The sequence below is a fragment of the Pan paniscus genome, chromosome 8, assembly GCF_029289425.2.
Source record: "Pan paniscus chromosome 8, NHGRI_mPanPan1-v2.0_pri, whole genome shotgun sequence".
NCBI lineage: Eukaryota > Metazoa > Chordata > Mammalia > Primates > Hominidae > Pan > Pan paniscus.
The window spans coordinates 71,015,273-71,038,844 of record NC_073257.2 but is presented as its reverse complement, the minus strand read 5'-3'; the positions used below and the strand labels follow the sequence as shown (position 1 = coordinate 71,038,844).

Sequence of the window (23,572 nt, the reverse complement as noted above, 5' to 3'; positions counted from 1 at the left end):
TCTAGCTGCAGCAATGGCTTCTCAAATTTCCTTTTCCTTTTTTTTTTTTAAACAATAGTCATTATGCTGGATTCACTTATCTTGACGTGGTGGGCAAATGCAGCTACACACCTCAATCTGTGGTACATATCAAGCAATTCAACTTTTTCCCATGATGTCATGACTTTGCTTTTGAGAGCATTAGTGGCACTTTATGTGGGTCCTATGGTGTTATTCAAGGTCTATGGTATTGTACTAAACACAATGAAAAATACTCAAGAACTGTGAGAGATCACTTGTAACTGTTACATGCAACTTACTGGAGAGATTAATTGCTCAGGTGGAAATTAGTGTCATATAGTGCTTTAAGCGGATACTTGTAACATCGAGCTCACTGCAATAGCAACAGAAGGTGGCTATGAAATTATTACAGCAGTACTGTATATAACACAGTTAATTTTATGCAGTTATGATTTAAAATGTCTTTGTCTGTTTACATTTCTCTCTGCTGCCAGTGGTGCCATATATGGTCTGTGAGGTTTTGATAAATTTTAACATGTTATAATAGATGTGTATATTGTATGGTAGTAAATGATAAAATACACTAGTATCTGTATATATTTCATACATATGCGTTCTTGACATATCTAGCTTTTTCTTAAATTTTTTCAATATTCCCAGGCTATGCAGTTTGGAAGTTTCTTCAAGTTGTCACAAATCTCCAAAAATATTTTCAATATATTTATTGAAAAACCTCTGTGTATAAGTGAACCTGTGCAGTTCAAATCCATGTTGTTCACGGGTCAACTGTATTAAGCCACAGCCCCCATGGCTCTGCCAACTCATGAACCCTATACTTCTTGAGTCAGAAATAGTTTTAGAAAGAGGCATATGAGTAGGTTTCTTTGAATAAAAAATTAATCTAGTAAAAAAAGCGTATCAGCTTAGAAAATTAATACTCACAAACAACAAATACTTGAATCTAAAATTTCAGGGAAAACCTGAGGTGCCCTATTTGAATGGTAAAGAAATTAGAGTACTCTGAAAACACTGTTTAGTTTGTCTTTTGCCAACTAAAATTATTAACTGGAAAGGTAAAAAGTTAATTGAAACAGATTACGTTGTTTCATGAGTATGCATCAACCTCCGCCCCCACCTCAAAATCACTGATGTAACTCATTCTGACAAACTCATGCAAGTACACAGAATCATCAGACTATGGAAATTAGGGTTTTGATACCAAACAAATGCAAATACCCTCAAATTTATTCAGTTTAAAATAGATTAGAGGGATTATGTAACTGATTTGCTTAAAGTTGTCTCTTTGAGGGGCTAGAGCAGTGATTCACCTTATATTTGCGTGGTACTCAGTACTTTTTAAACCACACACACACAATCAATCCCCTTTTGAATTGTGAAGTTACAATGTAAGATATGGCCATCTACAGTAATGCTGACGACACAGACTCAGGTTGTAACAGACTGCATGGTGTTAAGGATGACCATATGACCAGACACACTCCTATGGCCAAGTTCTGGAGGATGACCAATACCCTTCACATTTTACCCCACTGCCTTCCAAAATGTAAACGCCTGCCCCTATATGGTCAAAGCAACACTGGAGACATCTCTCTTTTGTTCATATATAGGTCTTAGGAGAGAAGAAAAATAACAATGATTCATTAGCCTTATTGTATGACAAGCACTTTACATTTATTTTGCCCTATTCAAGTCTTCTTTAAGGGATAGATAATATTACCATTCTCCATTTTATAGGTGAAAAAACTGATTTAAAAAATAGACTAAGTCACTTGCCCACACAGGTACTAAGTGACACAGGTGAAACCTCACATGCTTGATGGAAAGGTCAATGCCCTGAGCACTGGCCTTCAGTGACCCACTGGACAGAGAAGACCAACCAAGGCATCAGGAATACAAATCTGAGAAATCGATAGTTCCAAGTATGCCAGATAACAGAGCTTTATTTGCTATTTTAACATGCCAAATTTAATTTTTAAATAGAAAAACCCAGCTTCACTCTGAAGAAGCAAGGAAGGTATCTTTACAAGCAAAAGACACATGCAGGCATGCATACAGATGGCTGTTGTTTCAAGTTCCTCCAGAAACACAGTTCTTAAAAGCTGAATACATGTATCTTGTTAAAAACAAACACAGCACTTCAAAATTCAGAAATCAAGACAGAATTGAATATATTTAAAGGCAAACTTATAGAAGCGTTAAGAATAAATGAATCCCCTTAAGTACACAGCCTGGAAAAGTTTTATCATCTTCAAGCTAGGGACTATCTTCGGCCTCCATTTTCTCACGGGGGAATAACATACAATTCAGGAAGACATTCCCACTTTACAGCAAAGAAAAAGAAGGAATGAGGCCAAACAACATTCTCCTTTAGCATATATAACATGTATAACTGAGCACATGACAACAACTGGGCCATGAAGACAAAGTTTTTCAAAATAAATATTAAAAATTTTATTCTGAAAAGACACATCAGCTAGATCTTTGAAACAGTAAAATGATCACAAGGGAATCCAACCCTAACCGATACAGTTTCTAAGAGAGTACATACATATGTTTTTAAATGTGATGCACAGAGATAAATCTTCCAGAGAGGTTATCAAGGTCAAGTCCTACTGAAGAGACTTTAGAATTGCTGTTGTTGTTGTTTAAAAGATAAGGCAAACTCCTCTAATATTTTTCAGTAAGCCTACGGGATGGTTTGGGAAAATACCAACCTTTTTCTTTGAAATTCCAAGGTTCACACAATCCTGGCAGCTCTCAGGATCTTGTTGCGGATCTGAACAGAGTCACAAACTAAAAGAATAGGTCGGGAAATGTTAGATCTACCTGAGGCCGTGGTGGGAAGCCTGTCAACAGGATGCTAAGCGTCCTTTCACTGAGTCCCTGTACATTTAACCAATCATGAAAATATTCTGAGAAAAATCTGTGAATTTTCAAAAAAAAAAGTGGATTTGGGGAAAAAGAGATCAAATTTATACTTTGATCCATCTCCATTGGAGATAAATTTCATCTACTGCTATAACATTAAATGTATTTTGGCCTGAGATTAAAAATAAAACAAAACCTTATACTGAAAGAATCACTCAGATTATAAGTTTAAAATCTACAAAATTTAAAAAGGAATTTTAAGCAAACTCTGGACCTAACCAATCTATAACCATAAGACAAAGGTGAGTTCAGACTGCCCAGCTATACTGCATCTATAGGGAGACAGAATGTTCTGGGACTATAAATGGATGTCTTTGTTATGAGATAAGTTGAACTGGAGAAAGAAGCTTTTTGATGAAGAATTTTCTCAATAAAAATGTATTGCTTTCAGAGAAAATAATTTACCAGGTTCAAACAAATGCACTCAACAAAGTAAGACAAAATTATTCTTAAAATAATCAAGTCCTTTATGCTGTGCAGAGCAGCCATAAAGTATTTTAGTCAGTCTCAAACTCCCTTTAAAAGCAAGAGGACCTGGTGAACCCCACTGAGAGAGGAAGTCTGCAAAAGTACTATATAACCTCAACAGAATGACAAAGAAGATGATTAGAAAAAATATTTTTTTAAAATAGAGAACTTGAAACCTTTCTGATTCCCATCTTACCTCCCCCAAAAGATACTGATATATTCCAGAGGAAAGGTATTGATGATCTATCTACAACCTGCGAATGTATTTACAGCTATCTGCTTGTTGCTAAAATCTTTACAGAATTCAGAATTGGGTTGGGACACCAAAAAATGAACTTAGTTTTCACTATATCCTCACTGCCATTCCATGAATCTCTAGTGAAAGATTATGGAGCTCTGGACTACACACTTCACTGATAGAAAATTGCTGGCCTGCAGGCATATTTCAACAGTACAGGTATGGTGAATGCATAAGTTAATCACATTTCAAACGGTAAATAAATTTCATTTGCAAATTAATAAAATAATATGAAAACTTTTAAAGTTAGCTTGAGTCTAGGGATAGCCCCCTGACGATGAGCTTTACAGAAAACAAATTTTAAAAATTACTCTATTATCATAGATGGTAAAAAAGAACAAGTAATAAAACTATAGTTTTGTCCATTTTCACTAAGCCTGATGATATCACATGAAAGGACAGATCTTAGAAATGGAAGGTGACCTTTGTACAATCACAAATTCCAATCTACCTTCATGATTAATAAACCAAAGCCAAAAGAGGTTTGGAAACTCACTCAAGGACTCATGACTTAGCATAAGTAAAGCCCAGATCTCCTAATTGAATCCAGTGTTCTTTCCACTATACGAAGATGATCTTATGAGCAGGAATTATGCATTTTCCCTGTGGAGTTCCATTAATAGAGCCTCTTGGGTACACACAGTATATCCGAGAAGTAATTTTAGAAGAAGTTCTGGGAAAACTGATGAGTGTAGAACTCTATCCACAGAAGAACCCAATAGGCTGCCACCAGGAAGCTCAATGGCTGGATTTCCACTCCTATTTCAAAGCTGCTTTGCCTGTATCTGCTTCAGATAAAGATTTCCTATGGGAAGATGGGTGGGGCATTCAACATGCCGCTAAAATAAAATGGAAAACCACTGAGGTTTTAAATTTTATCTGCTGATCTGATTAGTGAATGTTGTCTGGAATGGACTTTCACCAGTTGGATGTAACTGCTGGCTTCACTGAGGCATAGCCTGCAAATTCAGTGTTCTGAAAAAGCATTCATTTTTCTGCAGCACATGACACTTGGCTTCTGCCCCTGGTGTGTCTGTCTTTCTGAGACTGGGACACATATAAACTTGACATTCAAGAACTTTATTGGCAAGTCTTCAAAAACTAATCCCATTCCCTCCTTCAAATTTCCGCATATTTTTCTAAACGCTTTTTTGAGGTTCATTACTATGTATTTGCCAACTCCTGACTCATCATCTGGCTCAATTCCTTTCAAATGAGTGGCACCCAATAAATACGTATAGAGCATTTTCTAAAATATATATGCAACAGATGCACAAAGAAAGTGGCCTAGGGAGACAGATATTATTTTCCTTCATTCTGTGACTATCTTCAGGATACTATGTCCTGTGACTCATAAATTCTATTAAAACAGTGGGAAGACTAAGAAGAATTAAGACAAGTAACACTGCCAGATTCAACCAGCATTCTTTTCTTCTCAGTGCAATGAACTCAGTCGGTGTGCAAGGACACACACATTTGAAACATAACTGCCAATCAAGAATAATTATTCACTAATGTAATGATTACTGTTTAACACAACTGCAAAGAGGAGAATTAAACTTTCTCCCCAACTTCTCATGTTCTGCATAGGGCGATTTTGGTTAGATCTTTCTGAAGAGATCTATTTTCATATATGACCCTTGTTAAGGCAGGTTTTCAGGCAATGCCTTGATGAAAAAGTAAGACAGTCTCAGGATCTGTCACACTGTTGACAGGAAAACCCTCTGAAACCACAACCAAGGTGTTAGGTTAGTAAGCCAGCAGTTAATGGGTAGAAACAACCCAATGGCTGAGACCACTGGCAGAGGTTATTCAGATTTTAACATATGAGTTGAAGATTTATATTCACCTGAAATTGCAAGCAGCATTTTCCTCCTGGCACCAAAAGTAGTTATTCCCAGCTCCTTCAGATCCTGATCTGTGAGAGTGAGGAATGTCTGAAGATCGATCTGTGGGTAGAAAGGTCAATCTATAACCAATATATTAATTACTTATTTTCTTTCCCACTGTAGGATCAACTTGTTGTCACACTTATTTATTAATTATGCTCTGCCTACTTCCAGAAAAGAAAGGTGGTAGCACAAGCCTAAGAAACAAGAATTAAGAAAGGTGGTGAAATGGAAATGATGATTCTAGCAGAAGACTTAGCTCTGAGCAACCCGGCAACTATAGCAAAAAAGGAAACACAAAGATTGTACCATTTTTGTGAACTGATAAAAGGAAGAGCATTATCTGTTCAGAGAAGAGAAAAATATTTCTTAGGTTGGGATTTTGAATTGGTTAAGTGTATCTTTATCTTTATAAGAAGAAACTAAATAATATAACAGATGGCATCTTCCTTTGTGTTCAACACAGGATTGAAAGGATTGAAAGAAGAATTCCCAGACACAATCAGATCTACAGTTCACTTGGCTCAACCCAGCAAACTATCACTGAAAGGGACACAAAAGAAGTATTTGCAGGAACTATAAAACTGCACTGTCTGGCATCAGGAACAAAGTATGAAGGGAAACTGCCCAAGGATCCCCCACCTTCCTTTAAAGATAGTGTGTAAGAAGAGAAAGACAACAGATTCTGAAGCCAAAGAGACTTGAGTTCGATCCTGACTCTGCCATAACTAGCTGTGGGCACAGAGGGTTGACAATACTGTATCTTGCAGAACTGTTGTAAGCATTCACTATAACTATAGATATAAAGTACTGGGCTTACCAAAGAAGACAATTGGCAGGTATGGTTAGTAATAATGCATGTTGATATATCACCTGTGAAAGTTGCTAAGTGAATCTTCAACATGCTTACAATAAATTAAATCTCATGAAGTTACTTATGGGGGATTCTTGTTAAATCACATCTGAGTATTAGAAAATATCCTACACTGAAAAAAGCAGATGACCAAATTTCAACATGCCATAAACAGGTAAAACTTTTCATTAAATGATATTGAAGATAATTTAAATTGTCCTGTTTTGATTTGGAAGGTACATCCAGGTCTTAGAAAACCTTAGGCCATCATTTATCACAGTTCTAAAGATATGTTTTCAGAAATTCTATAATAGAGATTCTTCAGCTCAAGTGTTCCCCAACTTTCTCTTAAAGGACCAGATGGTAAATATTTTAGGCTTTGTGGGCCACAATGTCAGTGTTGCAGTTACTTAACTTTGCTGTTATAGCTGGAAGGAAGCCATAGACAATATGTAAACAAATGCATGTGGCTGTATTCCAATAAAACTTTACAAAATCAGGCAGTTGGCCTACAGACCACAGTGTGCTGACCCCTGCTGTAGTTAATAAAATATTAAATTAAGTCCCTCTGGCTTTATACTTTCATGTTTTTTTCCTTCTTGGAGTAATTGGAATAAGAAATACCTACAATTTCTATGCTTCTTCAAATAGGAAACATAGATGAAAACAAACCCAGAATATCATTGAATTAACATTCAATCTCTTGATTTTTGACCTTCTGTGCCTGGACACATTAAAATACTTCTGCTTCCAGCTACCATCATCTAACCAGCAAGACAAAATAAAGAGATATATTCTTTAATGCACTGATTATGAAAGGTTTATTCAGCTTAGAAAATTCTTGGTTAAATGAACACTAACTCAGATGTAGGGGAAACAGAAAAAAAAATCAATACCCTGAAATTTAATACACACAACAATTGCCCTTTCAGTGTAAAAAACAAAAATGCTCAGCATTTAAACTTAATAATTTATTGGACCATGGGCAGTACATTGAATTTATGATACAAAGTGCCTAGTAAAAACTATAGATTCTTTATTAACTGACACGTGCCTAGAAATTACTGACTAAATCAGATGTTCTCTAACATAAAATTAAGCCAACTAGCATCAAACATGGACTATGTCTTGATTTGAAAAAGACACAAATGTATAGAAACATTTTAATTTTCTGACACTTTGAGTTAGCTGTGCCCCAGTAATATGAGAGCACTGTTAGGAAGAATCATGCCTGGGGCCTCTTTTCTTTATGCCAGTACATAATAGGATATGGCTAATCAGTTTGACCAAAATTCATGGTCATGATTGTTCAGTAGACATCTCAGTTCTGTCTCAGTTCAGGTAAAACCCAAACAATAAGTTAATCAATAAATTAACATGTTGAAAAAAACATATATTCTGTAAGAACAGACTTCAGCATGACCAGGATGAGTCAAAAACAGCCAGAGATATTTCACATGCTGTTATTTACTTTTAAGTGCCACAAATAAAGATAACAACAGATTAAAAACGAAATCATGTTAAATACAGACTTGTTGCTGACCTTAAGGGAGCTGTGACTACAAAAATTCCTAGGAATCTATATATCGATTGGGTTTTATTGCTAAAACTGTTAGACAGCTATTGTACATTTTTCTGCAAGTATGATTTTCTCTATTTCTGCTATCCCGTGTTTACTAGCTACACTAAATAAGAAATGAGATGACATTTTTCTTAGTAGCAAGGACAAGCTATGAGACTTGAATAAATGCCCAGTGAAAGCATACTCATAGGTCAATAAGTGATTTCATTCTAGAAGTCATCATACACACAATCAAAACAAAGATACTTGGGAAAATAAATAATGACTGACCTCTTGTTGCTGGAAAACATCTGTGTATTTGCCCAGGCCCAGTTTGCTGAAGAGCTCAGGGAGGTCAGAACCTTTGAAAGAGCTATTTAGGTTACAGCCATTGCTTCCTGTCAGCGAGGAAATGCAGTCCATGTAATTGCTACTGCTGAGATAGTGTTCCGCTGAAAGGCAAAGGAGAGACAGGCTTGAAGTGTAAATGCCCAGAGAGAACACGGTTTAATTAAAAGTTTTAATCACCTAAATATTTCAACTTTCATTGTTCAGCGGAATAGGGCAGTAGCTGTAGAAATACAGCAATCCTTTACTGAAATATTGGCTTTCCATTAAGGAAATGCTGGTTATTGCTTTCAGGGAGGCTCTTGCCATTTAAAAGGTTACACTTGGGAGGCAGAAATTCAGCAACAGTGCCTCTGTAGTTAATAATCATTCATCATATTCTCCCTGAGTAGTCAGAAGCATTTGTTGTTTAAAATTGATTGGATGTGAATTAAATGAGGAGCTGTAAAAAGGATCCCCGGGACAAAAAAAAGGTATGGAAAGTTATTATAAGTCCAGGCTCCGTTGGATGGCAGGGTGGCTCTCTGTATCTACACCTGTGCTTTCCTTTGGTCAAAGGAATTGTATGGTATTGCAACACATAAATCCTGCTCCCTAAAAAATATAATTGGGTAGCAAGGTCACAAAACAGCACACTTCCAAGATTAACAGTAATGTATAAAGTGATAAGAATGATGCTGGGGTTCCTGGATTTAATTTAGGACAAAAATAAATCTGTCTCTGGGGAAAACTTTTAAGACAGCAATGCTGAACTTTTCCTTGGTTCTGCAACTGATTTGGTGGGCAAAGGTTTCAACAAACTGTCTGTGGCTCTCAGACCCAGTGACAAGCAAGCGCTGGTGATAGACTATTGAACCAAGCCAAGTAAGTCACACACACATACACATACAGAGCCTTGGAGATTTCAGCAGAGTGCGGGCATTCCACCTCCCAGACCAATAATGAGCTCTTGCCTGTGTGGGAAATCTGTCTTCTTACACCAAGGATGTGGCTTCAGGAGAGATCCCCAAAGAGGTGAGGGAGGACAACACTGACCAAAGCCAATCAGATCCATCTAGTCTACCCTGGGGATCCATGTGTCTGCCAAATCTAGGAATCTTGTTCTGCACTGTTTTGGGTGTCATTGATCACTTTCTCCAGTTGTTTTCATCTCCCAATTGAGATGTCCTCTATGATTCTCAAACGGAAGGCATTTCCTGAAAAGGTTTTTCTCTTAAGGATAGCTGCTGTTTATCTCTTGGGGTGAATGTGTAGAGAAAGGACCCAAAACCAAACCCCAAGATACTGAGTCCTGGGACACTCCACCATTTAAAGGTGAAGCAGAGGCCCCAAAGTCATAAAAACAGTTTGAGGAGGAGTGACCATTGAGGTACCGGGTCAAAGGTGACACAAAGCCACAAACTGGACTGCGATAAGCAAACTGGGGTGAGTGACCACCAGATGTGGGATGTGACTACATCAAAGTGGCTGAAAGGCTGCCCATATAATTTATGGTCCAAATGATTTACTTTTTTTTTCGAGAGTAAAAGAGTTACTGAGAATTATGCTGCAGCAACTGGTATAAATAGGGATGCCCAGGAAAATGGAAACATTGGTGACCTTGACAAGAGTGTTAAGAGAAATTATCTAAAACTGTGCTGTTCAATACAGTAGCCATTGGCCACACATGGCTACTGAGCACCTGAAATGAGCCTAGTGGGAATGAAAATGCTCTGTCAGTACACAATACACTGCAGATTTTAAAGACTTTGTACAACCTAAGAAAGAATGTAAGCTATCTCAAATAATTTTTATATTGATTACATATTTAAAAGGAATCTTACATATGTTAAATAAATTATTAACAATTTTAAAAACAAATGTTTGAAAATAAAATGTTCATAGTGATAAATGTTCAAAGTAGCCTATAACGTACTTTTACTTAATTTTTTTTTTTTTGGTCTTAACTACTTGTAGTTTCTATAGTCTCTCTTAAACTGCCTATACCCTAAAAAAAGTGACAAAACCCAAATAACTGTGCTTCATTAATCATTCCTTTTTATTAATGTATCCTCCATCTTAATCCTGAACTTCTATTCAACTGAGTAGTACAGTCAATTTAATTATCCAATGTTAAATGAAGGGAAAGGAGATAAAGATAGAAAAAGAGAAGCATCAAATGAATGTATCTTGGGCTAGAGACTGGACATCATTTACACCCCTCCATCTGTGCCTGGCATCAGCCTGACTCTCATCTTGATCATACTGTCAGTGGTGGAGCGTCCAGCCAGTAACTAATGGGAAGTCTCCAGGCTACTATTGACAGTGTACTTAGGAATGAAATAGTTGACCGTGCTTTCTTATTTAGACTTGGCCAACAACCTGATTACTCCTTTCAAATCTGAGACTCCTGACAATACAGCTGACATGACTGATAGTAACGTAACAACTGACTGTTACTGAGTGTCTACCATGCTCATCCAGATTGCCTAGCTTCAAGGAGTCTTCAAATATTCTACATGTTTCAGGATTCCAAATTTGTCAAAAACCCTGAAAAAAGGCATTGGGGCATATCTTGTGATGACAATGTCAGCTCTCATCTGTTTATACAGCCCAGGAGTATGGGTGCTGTTGTAGATAAAACAATGGGCTTATGCTGAGTCTCAGCCAGATTTGCTGAAAGCCAGAACCCCCATGCTGTAATAAGTTAATTTTTTCCTGTTTATGCGAATTCAGCAACATCTTGTCTATTTACAAAATCAAACCCTGCTATTCACCTTTAGTAGCCACCCGCTGGACAGTTTTTCTTCAATGGTCTAAGATGCTAATTCAAACACATTTTTCTCAACCACTTTTTTTTTTTGAGACAGGGTCTCGCTCTGTCACCCAGGCTGTAGTGCAGTGGTTCAATTACAGCTCACTGCAGCCTCAAACTCCTGGGCTCAAGCGATCCTCCCACCTCAGTCTCCCACGTAGGCTAAGACTATTGGCGCATGCATACCACCACACCCAGCCTCTTGTTTTTTTTTTAGTAGAGATGAAATCTCACTATGTTGCCCAGACTGGTCTCAAACCCCTGGGCTCAAGCTATCATCTCACCTTCGCCTCCCAAAGTGCTGGGATTACAGGTGAGAGCTGCCATGCCTGGCCTCAACCACTTTCTTATGTCCTTGTCTTTTTGTCACCACCTGGATGCATGTGTGTACATTACCCATTCATGCATTCATTTCACAAACTTTTACTGAGCACCTACCTACTAGGTGTCAGACAGTCCACTAGGCGTTTGGGAAGAAATATCCAATAAGGCAGAGCATAACAGAATACTTGACACGTGGACACTTCATAAATGTTTATAAAATGAACAAATACAGTCTTTGGTTTGTGGAGCACAAATTTCACAAGGAGATACAGATAGGTAGATAAATAATTGCCCTTTGGTATGGCAAGTGCTAGAGTGAAAGCATGCACAAAATGGAGTGAGAGGAAAGAGAACCAGGTGGCCTGCTTCACTGGGAGAAACAAGGACGGCTTCACAGAGGAGATGGCATGTGAATTACACCAAGCACTTGAAGTCAGAGAGGCCACAGTCAGTGATACTCCAACCCAAATAAACACATTCTAATCTGGGGATACCTAAAAGTGTGCATAAAACACAAAGCTCACTTGATTTGTTTTGTTTACGCTTAGGGCTGCCAATAGAAGCTGCAAATTCACTATGACTTCCAGGTCCAATTCCATTTCGGTCTCTCCAGTTATCAGATTCGCTTCCACTTCCCAAGTGCTCGCGACTGTTGGACCGTGAAAGGGACATGGATGAGCCCTGTAAACAGACAAAGCCAGATAAGGAAATATTTAATCAGGTGGGTTTTTCAGGGTGGGAGGAGAAAAGAATCCACATTACACCACTGCCATTTACTTCTCTTGCCAACCACCGCAGTTACTCATGAGTGTTGACTCTCGGGAAGGCTGTGGAACCTGCCTACAGCCTTTGCCCTGCAGCACCAAGGACACTTGGTAATTTGCACAGTGAAGTCTTTTTCTTTCATTATGGGGAGTAGATTCTGAGGGAGAGTTCTGAGAGCCTCCGGGATAAATAATCCCTTCTATAAAATTTGGAAGAGTGGATGCTGAGACTCCTTTCAATTTTGGAGACCACAAAGCAAATCTTCCACCTGGTAGAGCAAAGATTCTCTGCCTTGTATTACACAAGTAAGAGAAATGGTGATGTGGCAAAGCTGGCTTCTCAAAATGCTAATAGAGCCTGAGGTTGGAAGGGGAGCTGTCATTTCCCCTGTGTTACCCTCCCTTAAACAAATAAGGATACAATCTCTCTAACAAATTACATACCTGGAGTAATTTATCTTTTTAAATTCTCCACAATAAAAACAAAAATAATTTAAAATTTGCACTGAACTTGCATTTATTCATCTTTGTATTTATTTAATCACTATATTATAGACACCCTACTTAGTATTACCTAGAGTATTAAAGTCAAGATTCTCTGACTTTCAAAAATATTATGTTCATTAGGTAATTCCAAGAGAATCCTTTACTGTTCACTTCAATAAACTCACTTAATTCAATCTTGCAATGGCATAAAGACAGCTCACTATGCCCTCCTTTAAAAATTTCTTTCTTTAGGGCATCCTGACACCCCAGGCCCCAGGTTTTCCACCTACCTCACTGTGTCCTTTGGAGAATCTTCCTATTTTACATTCTAAAATGTCAGATTACCCTGTACCTGGTCCTAGGATCTCTTCCCTTCCCTCTGTCTACTTTCTTAAGTAATCTCAAGTCCTTTCAAAAAGTAATGACAGTAGTGATTCCTAAACTTCTAACTCCAGATTTGATTTCTCTGTTGAAATTTAAGAATCATAGGCCGAGTGCAGTGGCTCACACCTGTAATTCCAGCACTTTGGGAGGCCGAGGTGGGTGAATCACCTGAGGTCAGGAGTTTAAGAACAGCCTGGCCAACATGGTGAAACCCCATATCTACTAAAAATACAAAAATTAGCTGGGTGTGGTGGTGCGTACCTGTAATCCCAGCTACTTAGGAGGCTGAGGCAGGAGAATTGGTTGAACCCAGGAGGTGGAGGTTGCAATGAGCAAGATCATGCCACTGCACTTCAGCCTGGGCAACAGAGTGAGACTCTGTCTCAAAAAAAAAAAGAAAAGAAAAGAAATTTAGAATCACAGAGGTGCCAGTCTGACACTGCCATTTTCCTGTCTGATAGGCATCTTAAACTCAGTGTGCTTGAAACCAAGTTGTTGTTACCCATCCCCATCAGCTATCTTCAAACTTATTCTTTCAGAATTCCTATATCCCAGCTAGTGACTCTACTACTCACCCAGCTGCTCCAGCCAAAAGTCCAAGGGTCATCCTTGGTTCCTCCTTCCCGCAACACAGCCAATCCCTCAGCAAGTTCATCAGTGTCATCTCTAAACATACCCCAAGTCTGCTCACTTCTATGCACCTCCACAATGTCCCAACTGCCTCCCTAAGGGCCATTTTAATTCTACTCTTGTTGCTTATCTCCCTACAATCCATTTTCCATGAAGCAACAAGACTGATTTCTTAAAATGCAAATTAAAACAAATATGCCTCTGTATAAAGTCCTGTGATGTATTTCCACTGTGCCTTACCATAAACTGACAGGCTCCATAATCCAGCCTCTGCCTCTCTCCAGTCTCTTCTCTGATGCTGATGGTCCCCCACCCTAACCACCTCGGCTTCCAGAACTCACCGGCTGGTTCTGACTCTGGGATGATCGTGCCAGTTGTTCCCTTGGCCTACTACTCTTTCCCCAGATCTTCATGGCCTTTTCTTGGCATCTAGGTTTTAGCTTGAATGTCATTTGCTCATAAGGTCTGCTTTATGACTACCCAATCTAAAGTGGTTCTGTTTCATATGTAACAGAGACTCTTGTTACTAATGACTTCTTGTTTGTTTTATGCTTCCTTCTACCCACAAGAAAGCTCCATCTGAGAAAGTAAGAACCTTGTATTCAAACACTGTATTACCAGTGTATAAAATTGTGTCTGGAACACATAAGGTGCTTAGTATTTGTGGAATTATTGAATTAATCTCAAGGACTCCTTTCCCTACAACTATGGGACGCCTTCACTAACTTCTGGCAATGGGTATAGGGAAATGAAGTTTTCTGAGACCAAAAACTGGCATTTCCAATCAAAGTATCTTTATTATTTGTATATTTTGATAAAATATCTTAAATATTTCTACTCCTAGATTTGTAAGATTTAAAATAATCAGACAATCTCGTTACTATCAGTGCTAGGGAAGTTGAAAACCACCTTTGATTCTCAGTGCAGGTTTTTATTTGCTCCAAGAATATGTGACCATTACTCATGCTTTTAAGAGATGGGTGGCAAAAAGGAAAAGAAAATCCCAAACCTCTTTGTAGCTTTATTGATGTGACACAGTTACTGCAGGTCAAAGCAGCCTTTTGTTTGACTTTTGGTATCCCAATATAATATAAGGGGACAGGGTCATAATTTAGAATCTTGGAGAAAACAAAAAAAGCTTCAAAGTGTCTGCTTCTTATCTAAGGGATCTCTTTGAAGTAGATTAATTTCTCAAAGCTGCCCTAAAACTGGAAAAAACTGCTCAAGCTAAGCTTCTCAATAATATTGAATACAGAGTTTGAAGTATCAGATTCTTGCCTCAAGCAAAGTTGCTACAGCAGGAAACATTTGGTCCCTGGCATACCGAGTGAGCAGCCCTCACCTGTCAGGACCTATTGGTCAACTTGCTCTTTTTACAGATCGGCATTCTCCTTGTTCATTTGGCTTTATTTTTCTTTTGAAAAAGGAAAAAGTAAGAAAAAGGAAGGTGTTTTTAGCTACTCTCCAACTTAAAAATATTAGTGCCATAAGCATAGATGTGGTCTCTATTTTAATAAAAATCTCCCTCTCTACTTTTCCCCAGGCCCTTCCCCTCTTCCTAATCTATAGAGGCAATACTCACTGGATGCCCTATTTCTGATCCTTCTGAGCTATAGAAGAATAAAGGAAAAGACATACACAGCCACTGCTGCAGAAAATCAGACCATGCTATGTGAGGGGCCCTTTCTTACATTTCAAAGAATTTGGGATACATGAGGAAAAGCTCAAGTCTAACTTATATACCAGGGAGAATCTAGAACACCATTCACAAAAAAGAAAAAAAAAAAGATCACATCTTTCCATTAGCAGCACTTAAAGAGGCAGTGAAGAAAAGCAGATTACATGGTTAATGTCCATGCTGGAATCTAGCAGGTCTCACCCACCTTTCCTCCCAAATTTCAATGTGAATGGGCTGCTAAACACCAGCCAGGATGATGGGGCAGGCTAGCCCAAGATAGCCAAAGCAAGAAAAGCCATAGGAAGAAGTTCAACCATGGTGTCAGGGGCCCTGCACATTTCTGCCCACAGAAAGTGATCTGTGATCTACCTGTCCTTGGGCAAGTGCTGGAGCAGAAGAGCCTTTTGGGCTCCTATGCCTATTCCTGCCCTTATCCCCATAGGGTTACATCCCTTTACAGCAGAGTTTCCTGTGGGACACATGCATCACAATTATACTAGGTTCTTGCTGAAAACACAAATAGATACCTGGTTCTCACTCCCTACCTTTTGAGTGAGATCCTAGGAGAAGAGTCTGGATTATTAAGCTCTCCAAGTGATTCTTATGTTCATAAAACTATGGCAACATGGCTCTAGATCAGTTACATACCACCCTTTGCTATGGACTCTCTTGGGTTAAATCATTAGGGAGAGGAGTATAAGTAACCTTGAGTAAGACACTTAGCCATTCTGGGCCCCTCTTTCCTTACTAGGAGTTTGTGGGGATTGAATAAAATTGTGGGTGAACTAAATGAATATGATTTAAGATAATTACTACTATTACCTTAAATTCTTATGTGTTCACATAATACCCTAAGATATTCCTTTGAATATAAAAAAGCATAACTAGCTTGAGTGTGCAGAAATACTTCCACCAATGAGCATTCATAAACATAATCTCATCTTTCAGCAAGCCCTTGGTTTTCTTCAGGATAAAGTAAGTCCTCCACTGGAAATAATAATAGCCACTCAATATCAGTAAGAACTGGCCAGGCGTGGTAGCTCACTCCTGTAATCCCAGCACTTTGGGAGGCTAAGGCAGGTGGATTGCTTGAGCCCAGCAGTTTGAGACCAGCCTTGGCGACATGGTGAAACCATGACTCTACCAAAAATACAAAGACTAGCCAGTCTCATAACCTGGTCTCAAAATAAATAAGTATATAGATTAAAATTTAAAAATGAAAAAAATGTAAAAAACTTAAAAGAACCTGTAATCCCAGCACTTTGGGACACCGAGGCGGGCAGATCACTTGAGGTCAGGAGTTTGAGACCAGCCTGGCCAACATGGTGAAACCCTGTGTCTACTAAAAAAGAAAAAAAAATACAAAACTTAGCTGAGCGTTGTGGTGCATGCCTGTAATCCCATCTACTCGGGAGGCTGAGGCAAGAGAAATGCTTGAACCTGGGAGGCACAGGTTGCAGTGAGGCGAGATCCTGCCATTGCACTCCAGCCTGTGTGACAGAGTGAGACTCTTAATAATAATAAAGTAAAAAATTTTTAAATATCACTAGGCCAGGCACGGTGGCTCACACCTGTAATCCTAGCACTTTGGGAGGTTGAGGTGGGCGGATCACCTGAGGTCAGGAGTTCAAGACCAGCCTGGTCAACATGGTAAAACTCTGTCTCTACTCAAATACAAAAATTAGCTGGGCATGATGGTGGGTGCCTGTAATCCCAGCTACTCGGGAGGCTGAGATGGGAGAACTGCCTGAACCCGGGAGATGGTGGTTGCCGTGAGCCGAGATCGTGCCACTGCACTGCAGCTTAGGGTGGCTGAGTGAGACTCCACGTCAAAAAAAAAAAAAAAGTTTTTAAAAATATCACTAAGAACTGACAACACATCATGCTAATCACTGGATGCCCTCTCCAATGCCCTTCTCAGCACAATCTGAATGAGACACAGCTCAGATGAGTGAAGTCCCTCACCAAAGCTATACATCTGGTCAGAGGTGGTTATCAGAACCCTGCACTTGACCACTCCATTACCGAAATGAACATCATTTTCAACTTGTCCTACTGTTGGTCTTAGAAAGCAGAACTGAATGAGCATTTCTAAAGCAAATACTTCATCTTTGAAACTATAGGAACACAGTCAACAATCTGGCACACTTCACTCCATCAAAAGCAAGGATGGGCTGAAAGGAATAGCCATACCGTACATCAGGTGAAACTCTAAGAATGAGCACAGCAGTTTTATGGTCTCTGTTAACAAAAGGAGATGTTTATTTTCTCTCTGTGTTATAATGGAAGAAAGAAGAGTGTACCTCCTAGAGCCTCAACATTTTTCATAATGGTTCCTACATTCTGCTGCTGAAGGTAACTTCAATCTTTAAAATACAGCCTGCCAGGTTGCTACTATAACTCTGACAATGAAATTCACGGGAGACTCTTTCTTTTAGTATTTCAATAGTATTTTCTTTTTCACTTACTCAAAAGAGACAAAAAAAAAAAAGCAGCATGTTTGCTTTTGTGTTTCATCAATAGCCTAATTTATTACAAAGAAAATGGGTGGAGAAAAGGTCAATCTACAAATGCTAGTTATTAGACTAACAATTATGAAACCCTTAACCAGTGTTTGTTTTTTTGGCCTTCAGTGCTCTCTCTGGTTGAACACTGTGACTTCTGGATTAATCATTTTCATCCATGTTTGGGTTTGTACAGTCTCCCAGCATTGTGTATGTGTGCACGCTCTCTCTAGACCCACCCCCACTCCCAAAGGCTTAGAGCCAAAATCTGATACTTTGAAATGGAAAAGGCCTGCTTGGTGAATCGCATGTAGCCTGGCTGTGGAGTATGGAACTCTCCATCCCTTCCATATGGTAGGAATGCCAGCTTCCCAGTCTCACCCCGAGCAGGGCAGCCAACATCTGGGAAACATAAAAATTTTGGAGCACTTGTTTCAGATACTTCTTGCTGTGTTCTTGGCACATCTGAGCATACTGAATTTTTAACTCATATCTGAAAAAACCTATTTTTGTTGAATATTTGCCTTTTCCCCTATCGTGACCTTGCTAGTGAAACCCTTGGATAATAGGACTCTTTATACATTTTTATGAAATATTACATCTCCCTTTTGCTTAATCTCAGCCCTACGCTTATCATTTATGACACATTCCACCCTCAACAAAAACTCACATCCAAATTTACATCTCTTTAAGAGCTGACCAACAACTTTGAGAGAATACAGATAAAAGATCATAATACACAAGAGTGCATCAGTTTTATAACAGTGTGTTTACAAGAATAGAAATAAAAACAAGTCACCACTAATCATTTTCCTTTAGGTACATAAAGAATGAGGGTGGGTGAAGGACTGTCCTCTTTTGCTGAGAGAACAGACAGGAAGAATGAGTAGGACATGACTCTACAAACCTCATAAGTGGTTGTCATTGTGGGCTTATAGGACACATGATTGGCCCTTCTCAACTCCTTGATAGTTTCAGCTGGCATGGATTTAGAAAAACCCAGGCCACTCCAGGTATTTGTGGGCGTTCTGACCTCCGTCACCACTGGTTTCTTTAACATAGCTTTGGAAACAAAATAAAACCAATGCTTGGTATGTTTAATGCATTTCTTAAATAAAATACTGATGATAAGTGTCGTTTCTTTGATATATGTGAAGAAATTATCACTGAATGTTATTTCTTAACACAAAATGTCTAAAAATATCTTAATGAAATATTTTATCCAAAGTAATGATAAATGAAAAAATGCTAAATGATTTCTTAATTGGTCTAATGCTAAACCATTCAACAAAATATATTCAACAGAATTTATGCAACTTGAACCCAAATATTCTAGGTTTCTTTTTCTGAGTTTTCAAGTTCTCGATTCACCATGAGTACTCAAAAAACATTTATGAGTGTACTAAAATATAGTCAAGTGTAAGTTATTAGTGTATCACATACCTTTGGTGGCTAATAGCTTCTTCTGTTCATAGTCAAATGCCTGAAAATGAAACAGAAAATACCTTTATTGACAGTCTCTCCAAATGTCATGCCAATACTCCATGGTTAGAGAACAAAGGTTTTGACTGTGTTCCATGAATCTGCCTGAGACATACACCAAGCTTTGCACAATAATGCCACAGAAATCCAAGGTATGTCTGTAAGTTTAAACATGCTTCCAACACTAATTAATTAGTAATGATAAATTACCACTTCTGACTTTAAGGTTGACTTTAAGGGTTAGAATTTTTCCTTAAAAAAAGAAAAAAAAATCTTATTTACCATAAATACCTAGCACACCAGAGCCAATGTCTGCTAGAATATAGTGAACAGCCTAATAATAATAATGTGGGTTTTGAAAGTATACATTTCCAAAATGCTGTCATGTATCTATTGGCCCCCTTAGGGTCTCAAAAATCCCCTCTTCATTTAGGTAAGCGTGGCCTGAAGTGGTATGATGTCAAGATACCTTAAGAAATTATTTAACCTAACTGGCATAGTCTTTGCTTTTGAAGTGAGATGTGAGATAAATGTCAGATGTCTAACTTTAATTTATAATGACATTAAGCAATGCCATAAAATTAAACCTAGTTACTGTTTATTGCACAGGGCTAGGACAGCACCATTGATTCATTCCATTAAAACTGAATGAGTAACTACGATGTAGTCAAGTCTATGTGAGGACCAAGATAGATCATTTTGAAGAAAGTAGTGCAGATACAGCTACATTTCAAATCTTTTCTGAGTGTTATCAACTCCCCAATTTAGGAAATAGCTAAGACTTGATCTAAGCATATCTCAAAGGCCTACCACAAGGACCAAGGGCCAATTGGCAAGAGCTCTTTAACCAGAAAGACTATACCATCATATATAAGGTACCTATATAATCTATGGTCTGAAACAGGACATTTCTGAAGGTGAAATGTGCTGTGAATAACAATTAGGCCAGGATAATAAAAGTAAATAGAGGCTGTCCCAGACAAACAAGGACATGTGATAACTAAAAACATAGCCATGTATCAGGAAAGCCAGAATTTTAGATAATATTTTTGATGAAGTTTTTAAATCCTAGGACTAAAATGGCATTGGGAGTTAAAATCAATTTTTAATTATTAATGCCTAAAGGCAAGGTATACAGAGAACCTAAATTTACTTGTTCAACAAATATTCATTGAGGGCCTACTGGTTAAAGAGACTATGCTCAGCTTTGTGGAAGAATACAACAACTAATCAAAAATAAGCTACAGCCTCGATGACTTGCAGTTTTTTTTGTTTTTTTTGTTTTTTTTTTTAAGACAGAGTCTCGCTCTGTTGCCCAGGCTGGAGTGCAGCGGTGCAATCTCAGGTCACTGCAACCTCCACCTCTTGGGTTCAAGTGATTCTTCTATCTCGGCCTCCCAAGTAGCTGAGACTACAGGTGCCCACCACCACGCCGGGCTAATTTTTGTATTTTTAGTAGTGACAGGGTTTCGCCATGTTGGCCAGGCTGGTCTCGAACTCCTGACCTCAGGTGATCTGCCTACCCTGGCTTCCCAAAGTTCTGGGATTACAGGTGTGAGCCACCGTGCCTGGCTGACTTGCAGTCTTAGGAGGGTTGGGAAAGAGAAATAACTATAAAATAAATTAGAAACTGAGATAAGCATAAAAAGAGAGCTGGGGATATAGCACTCCAAGAGCAATCAGGAGATACAGATCATTTTCAGCCAAGGAAATCAGGCCAAGTTTTCAATCTTTCTCCCTGTCAATGCTCAGTGAATATTATCATTGATTTCTTAGTGATTTTAAGAGTCAACTGTTCACTAACAACATAAATACATCTAGTTAGGCTGAAACTCAAACATTAAGAACATGCTCATCCATCCTAAAAGAAAGAAACAAGAAACTGGTTCACCGCAGGTATAAATCTGATGGAAAAGGTGACAAGAACCACAAGACAAAAACCATCAAAAGATTATAAAGGGGATTTGATATTTGTTAAATAAATTGTAATTCGTATTAACTGAAAATACATCCACCAGAGAAAATGTAATAAATGTCTTTTTTATTTTATTTATTTTTAATTTTTGAGACAGGGTCTCGCTCTGTCTCCCAGGCTAGAGTGCAGTGGTGCAATCTTGGCTCACAGCAACCTCTGCCTCCCAGGCTCAGGTGATCCTCCCACCTCAGCCTCCAAGTAGCTGGGACTACAGGTGCATGCCACCATGCCCTGCTAATTTTTTAGAATTATTCTGTAGAGATGGGGTTTTGCCACGTTGTCCAGGCTGGTCTCAAACTCCAGGACTCAAGCAATCCACCTGCCTCGGCCTCTGAAAGTGCTGAGAATATAGGTGTGAGCCACCGTGCCCGGCCTTAAATGTCTTTTTTAAACACTGACACACTATAAAGGCCATGGCTTTTATTTAAAAAAAAATTCATCGAAAAACTTAGGAAAATGTTCCAATGCAAAGGATTAAAAAAATAGAGAAGGAGGACTAAACTGCAGATTGCACTGGAATTAAAGTAATATAGTTTAGCTCCATGAATTAATTTCTTTGACACATCTATGACAGCTTTTCTGTTTCTAGGATTTTGTGGAAGGTTCTTCCTCTTTTTTGGTGGTGAAAGATAAAACAGGTAAGTCTACTCAGCAATTCTGGTCTGACATCAAATGCTTGTAGGCATCTCTAAAAGCACAAAGCACAAATCCTTATCTTTCATATTGTCATCTATAATTTCTGCATTTTCATGGTCAATAGTCTATTCTGAGTAATTAGACTAATAGTTTGAAAATGGATACACAGAAAGTTCCTATTGAGGAAGTTGTTTAATCATAAAAATTATTTAAATGAAGTTGTTTTTATAATCATAAAAAAACTGTGAACCAACACAATCATCAATAATATTCATCATCTACTTTCAAAGAACACTCCACATTCGTTATTCTCATAACTATCTTTAAATGGCACCAAACACATTCATCATCTTCATTACATAGAAAATAGTATATCTATTTATCCAAGACTATGTCATGAAGCAATAATACTTAGAAATGCAGTTCCACAAACTCATCTAAAAATTTTTTAAGTAACACATGAATAATGTTATTTGCATAAGACAGTGACACAGACCATTCTGCACCACTTGTAATATATTTTAAAGAATTCTCACTTAAGCTAAATACTGCTTTTCATTTTTAATGTTTATAGCAAACTAACTGCTACATATATATTTAAATTTCATTTTGAATGTAGCACAGAAGGAAAACCTAATTTCTGCACTACTGCTGAACACTCACTGAATTCTCCATACCAGAACCCAAACATATGACATTTGAGTGGCTTTCCTATTTTATTACCTGCATGTTGACATATGATGACCGTGGAGCAAGGTGGGCCCTTTCAGAGTTTTGCTGGGCAGCTGCTGCCCTCTCTGCAGCGCGCTCACTCCCTGGAGCCTTCTTGTCAGCCAAAGGGCTTTCGGTAGCACTCAGTTCAGGGTCTGAGAGCAACCTGTCAGTGCTGCTGTGAAATAAGAGTGTGGAATTTAACACTCCACTATATATACAAATGTACTGAATGTTTCCTACATGCCACATTTACTATGCACGTTTATCATCATCAGCTATTTACACGTAGTCTCTCATTTAATCCTCACAACAATGCTATGACACAGGTACTACTGTTATCCCCACTTTGTGGATGAGGGAAGTACATTGTCCAAGGTCATACCTCTAATGTGAATGGTAGAGATGGAATTTGAAATTGGGCACTCTGACTGTAGGGCTAAAGCTTGAAACTATTTCATGATGCACATTCAAACACAGTATATATAGTATATATGGTATACTGCATATGATATAGGTGGAATAGATGTACAGATGAGATTTCTAATTTTTATACATCAAGGAGATATCAATGATTCATCCATGCAAAGTCTAAACAGAGATCCAGTCAATTTGAAGGCATGTAGATGATCCAATTCGTGTGTATGAAATATGCATATGATGGTAACAAATAAATGTAGCAGATAAATAAGAAATATTCTTCAAAGTCTGTTGAGGGGGACAGGCAGAGCGTAAAAGTGCTTCTTAAAATGAGCAGCAAATATGTGAATTACAACACATGATATGTACAGAATGCATGCACCACAAGTTCAAATCTAACTGCACCTTAGGCTCAAAA

The 23,572-nt window shown here is 38.3% G+C and overlaps 1 protein-coding gene across 7 annotated transcripts in view; it reads right to left on the bottom strand.

The window, feature by feature from the left end:
• BICC1 (BicC family RNA binding protein 1) overlaps positions 1–23,572 on the bottom strand; it is a 325,432-nt gene that overhangs the window by 5,381 nt on the left and 296,479 nt on the right. For 3 of the 7 annotated variants that reach the window (XM_063607413.1, XM_034930595.4, XM_063607414.1), the window contains 6 exons: positions 22,747–22,912; positions 19,374–19,413; positions 18,838–18,992; positions 12,009–12,165; positions 8,310–8,470; positions 5,565–5,664 (listed from right to left, as the gene is read on the bottom strand). In XM_063607413.1, coding sequence (XP_063463483.1) covers positions 5,565–5,664; positions 8,310–8,470; positions 12,009–12,165; positions 18,838–18,992; positions 19,374–19,413; positions 22,747–22,912 — 779 coding nt within the window. Of the gene's footprint in view, positions 1–2,736; positions 2,815–5,564; positions 5,665–8,309; positions 8,471–12,008; positions 12,166–18,837; positions 18,993–19,373; positions 19,414–22,746; positions 22,913–23,572 lie in introns of those variants that run through there. The other 4 variants (XM_063607410.1, XM_063607415.1, XM_063607412.1 and 1 more) reach the window with 3 other exon arrangements.